Source organism: Solanum tuberosum, unplaced genomic scaffold (assembly GCF_000226075.1).
Source record: "Solanum tuberosum cultivar DM 1-3 516 R44 unplaced genomic scaffold, SolTub_3.0 scf00004, whole genome shotgun sequence".
Taxonomy (NCBI): Eukaryota; Viridiplantae; Streptophyta; class Magnoliopsida; order Solanales; family Solanaceae; genus Solanum; species Solanum tuberosum.
In genome coordinates this window covers 1,755,992-1,760,232 of record NW_006238930.1, presented here as the reverse complement: position 1 = coordinate 1,760,232, position 4,241 = coordinate 1,755,992, and the positions used below count along the sequence as shown (strand labels likewise).

Here is a 4,241-nt window from a genome sequence, read left to right as displayed (position 1 = left end):
CACTCCCCCCCCCCCCCCCCCCCCCTCCCACAAATGCTAACCTACAAGTCAACCTCTTCCAATCTCTCTATCTCTAGCATTATCTACCCACTAGAACCTCCACTCCACTTCTAATGGGTGTAATCGTCCAAGGAAGATTTTAGTTCCTTCACCATGCCAAGCCCTTGCTGACTATAAACAATCACTCAAACTGGACAAGAATTCCATGCCTCACTCATTGTCTCATTAGCACCAATCCATACCAAAATAGGATAAAAAGAAAGAGAAACAGAGCTGGGAAACATGGTTGGGGTGATTGAACAAGGGAAAAAAGGGCTTGCTAGAGGGTTAGTTAAATACAAACTGTCTATGATTATTTGGCACATGGGAAACAAGGATTCAAGTAAAGCAAAAGCCAAAAAAGAATAGGTGATTTCTCTTAATCTGCCTGAGCTTTGATGCATAGAGTCACCCAAATATAAATACTGCTGGGATGCAGGAACCCAATAAAATAGTAAAGGTACACACGTACTGGCCATGAGGACAGGGCAAAGAAATATCTAGGCTTCTAAGTTCTAACTACGTACATGCACAGATTTCTCAGAGAAAATAGCTGTGGCAGTTCACTAGTAACAAGAACTGTCGAATAAAATAGGAACTAAAGCGAAACACAGTGTCAAGGGGAGGGAAGATAAGCTATTCCTGATGTATCAGGAAAACTATCATCAAATCTGACATAATTTTGAGAAGTTGTTGTAAAGGGATGGATTAGATTCTTCTTAAGGTATCACCACAGTCACACTTATTTTCAAAGCCTTGAGTTCAGTTTCTTCACAAGATGGTTCCTACTGTCATAAAGATATTGGCAGTCCAGAGAGAAGATTCAACAGAACCTTAAAAGGAGCCAACTAACAAATAACAAGAATTGTGTTGATCTTTCTGTTCTAAAGAAGGGACTTGAAAAGGCAAAAGTATTGACACTGCGTAAGGGACAGCATGGAATTGCAAATCTATAATATGTCAACAAGAAGAGCTACGAAAAGCAATATAAGTTCTAGTGCCTAATCTCAAGCTAATTCTGAAGAGACAGAACTTAAAGAAACAAATACCTGCAAGCAAATGGTATCACATACTGCTGTAGATCCAAAATTACCATCATTGCCTTCCTTCACTAATCTTGGGAGAAGTTTCTTGAAGTACATTTCCCATATTGTGACATTGATATTTATTGAATCAGCAGCTGAGTGCAGAACCTTTACAAATAAATTAGAAGGTTTACTCATGAGTGGATGACCTAAATAAGACTGGATTTTTTGATAAAATTATAGGGAAATACTACACAACTCATCATCCTATAACTGAAGCAGAAAATCCAAGCTCAATGTACATGTCCTTTCAATGGACAGGACCCAACACAAAACTTACATAGAGGACAGATAAATCATTCATTTCTTGGTCTGTACACTTTGGACACAGTTAGGGAAGAAATTTCCCTAGCTTATCGCAGCATATATTTAGCATCCAGCGCATCATTCTAGAAATTCAATGTCTGATGATTATTATTACAATATAGAAAATAGAGACGTGTATATGAGTTATTAAATTTCTTGGGTTATTCAGGGTCTTAATGGATTATCAAGGTATTGACCGATGCATGTTCAATATTGAAAACAAGTGCAAATCACAATGCAATGGATATTTCACCTTTGGATACTGCATGGGTGGCAACATTGGCTCAGGTAATGCTTTTGGGAAGAACGGGTGCTCATCAGGGCTTGTGTATCTTCCAACCTGTAAAGCTATCCATCAGAAAAATATGCAAAGAAAAGATATATTTTATCCACACAAGCTTAGGATGAAAGTACCTTCGCATGAAGCTTTTCAGTTTCTTTGACAATATACTCAACCAAAGAGCCATGGAACCCGTCCATCACAAAAACATCAGGATCATATGTCTCCGCATTGAAACAGTACTGAGCTCTCTCCACAAGGCTGAATATTATGCTATCTTCTTGTCGAATTAAAGAGTTCCTTATACCATCAAGAGTGTAACTTTCTGTCTCATCTATTCTCTTTATTTCCCTAGGAAAAGAGCAAGACACATCAGAATACATGTTTTCTGAGTTGTAATTACGGCACTAAAGTATTTTAATATGAAGTTAGGTAATGCCCATCTTGTCCATCTCTTTAATATGAAGGTAAGTAATGCCTCCACACTGCAAATAGACACTTTTTAAAGATGTGCAAGACACAGCATGGTAGTCTCACTTCACCTACTATCCAGTCTCTTTGTCCCAATTTATGAGACACCCTTCTTTTCCTTTTTAATTTGTCTTAAAAAGAATGGCATATGTCTATATTTTAGAACAATTTACTTTTAAATTTCTCAGCTTATTAGATGATCTTTAGTCACATAAATATCTATGGGAATGTTATATATACCAAAAGTTTCAAGAATCTTTCTTTCTTAAATTTCATACAGAGTCCAACACCATCACATAATTGAGATGGAGGGAATAATACACTTTTTGTCACATTAGATTCCAACCCTATTTCTTCGACATTCCATAGTTCAAAAGAACTTAGGGATCAGAAGGTTGAACTCCATTTAAATGTCCAATAAATTTAAGTTCCCCACCATGTGCCCAAAGGATCCAAAACTTAGACATACAAGTTTGGACTATGTCTACAGAGTACTATGTACCTTCCAAATTAACACACACAATAAAAAGAGGAAGATTAGGTGAAAGTTGACTAAATTGGGATAAACTGGACTCAGAAGTTTGGACTTTTCTTGCATTGCTAATTGTTGATGCCAAAGCCATGTACAATTTAATGGGAGCTGACACACAGACACAAGAATATCAGTGCAACGCATAACTTAAGATGGGGAAAAGGAAGTCAAAGTCCCAATTCAGTAGCATTAAAGTTTATCATGATCCAAAATAACCATACAAAAACTAAACAATCATCAAGATAGTTTGACAGTAACTTTGTAGAAAAAACAGAACCCAAAACTGGAATACAGTAAAAAATCAAAACCCATAACTAAAAATTCATTGTGGCATTAACCCAAACGCATGCAGAGCCTTATAAAGATTGAATTTTTCAAGAAACATATTCCTTCAAAAAAATTAAATTTGAAGAGTAAAGATTGTATCTTTTTACCCAAGAGACGCTGCAAAAGCTTGAATGGGTCGAATGCCATGCTTAATGGTACCTGAATTTGATAACTGAAACTTAAGAAAATGTTTAGGCCATTTTTGATGGGGTAAAAGGGTATTGTTTCTTGAATAGTTAGTAATAAGAGGGGTTGTTATGGGAGTAGATGAAAGTCTTAACAATTGAGCTTCCATTACAGACAGGGAAAGAGAAGAAGGGAGAATATTTGGCTGCGTAAGGCAAGCAAATGTAGTTTAAGAAAAAATGCATTTGAATAGAGGGGTTTTGAAGTTTGAAGAGTTAGGTGAGTTTTGTCCGCCCGGTGAGGTCCACTTGGTGGGTGGGGGTGTTAGGTATCTGATGCGATATCCTCCTACTACCTAGTCTTCCTCTGTAAGGTGGATTTTAAAATACAATATCTTTTAAAAAGAATTTTGTCACTTTTAGTGATCAAATATTTTATTTGTCAAATTATGTGATTAATTTGATTTGTCATTTGTCATCTAAAATAAATACTAATTGATTTGTTAGTTATTAAAGCATTTTATTAAGGATAAAATGAGTATTTTAAAAATTACATTATTATTATTAAATATAAAAATATGTCCTTTTTTGTTGGAGTACTTACTAAAAAAAGTGAATCATATAAATAAAAATAGAAAGAGTAATGAGGATTCTGTGTATTAAGAAATTAAGTAATTTTACCTTTCTATCCTTATTTAATGTTTTCTTAAGTTAACTTTTCAATAAATAATGAATATGCTTAGATTTCAAAAATTAAAAGGCACTTAGATGACTATTTAAATTTTTGAGTTTATATTTGGAGCCAATTTTTTTCACCAATTGATCTAAAAAAAAATTAAAATTTTTATTGAAGCTTCAACTATTTTTTATTTTTAATTTTTTCTCCATATTTTATTTTTAATTTGTTTGTTGAAATTTCTTTTTCAAAATAAGATTTTATAGAATAGTGAATGGAGAGAGCAATTAATTAATGTATGAAGTACTTCAATGAATATTAATTACTTGTTAGTTTTCCTAGGTTAGTCAAAGTATATATTTTCAAGACTAATTAATTACTCTATCAAGGGTATATTAGG

The 4,241-nt window shown here is 34.1% G+C and overlaps 1 protein-coding gene across 1 annotated transcript in view; it reads right to left on the bottom strand.

The window, feature by feature from the left end:
* LOC102599197 (chorismate mutase 1, chloroplastic) overlaps positions 1 to 3,411 on the bottom strand; it is a 6,174-nt gene extending 2,763 nt beyond the window's left edge. Inside the window, exons 1-4 of the mRNA XM_006338350.2 lie at positions 3,148 to 3,411; positions 1,845 to 2,061; positions 1,684 to 1,770; positions 1,089 to 1,232 (exon numbers count right to left, since the gene is read on the bottom strand). Of these exons, the coding sequence (XP_006338412.1) occupies positions 1,089 to 1,232; positions 1,684 to 1,770; positions 1,845 to 2,061; positions 3,148 to 3,335 (636 nt within the window). The 5' untranslated portion in view covers positions 3,336 to 3,411. The remainder of the gene's footprint in view (positions 1 to 1,088; positions 1,233 to 1,683; positions 1,771 to 1,844; positions 2,062 to 3,147) is intronic.
* Between the last annotated feature and the right edge of the window lie 830 nt (positions 3,412 to 4,241).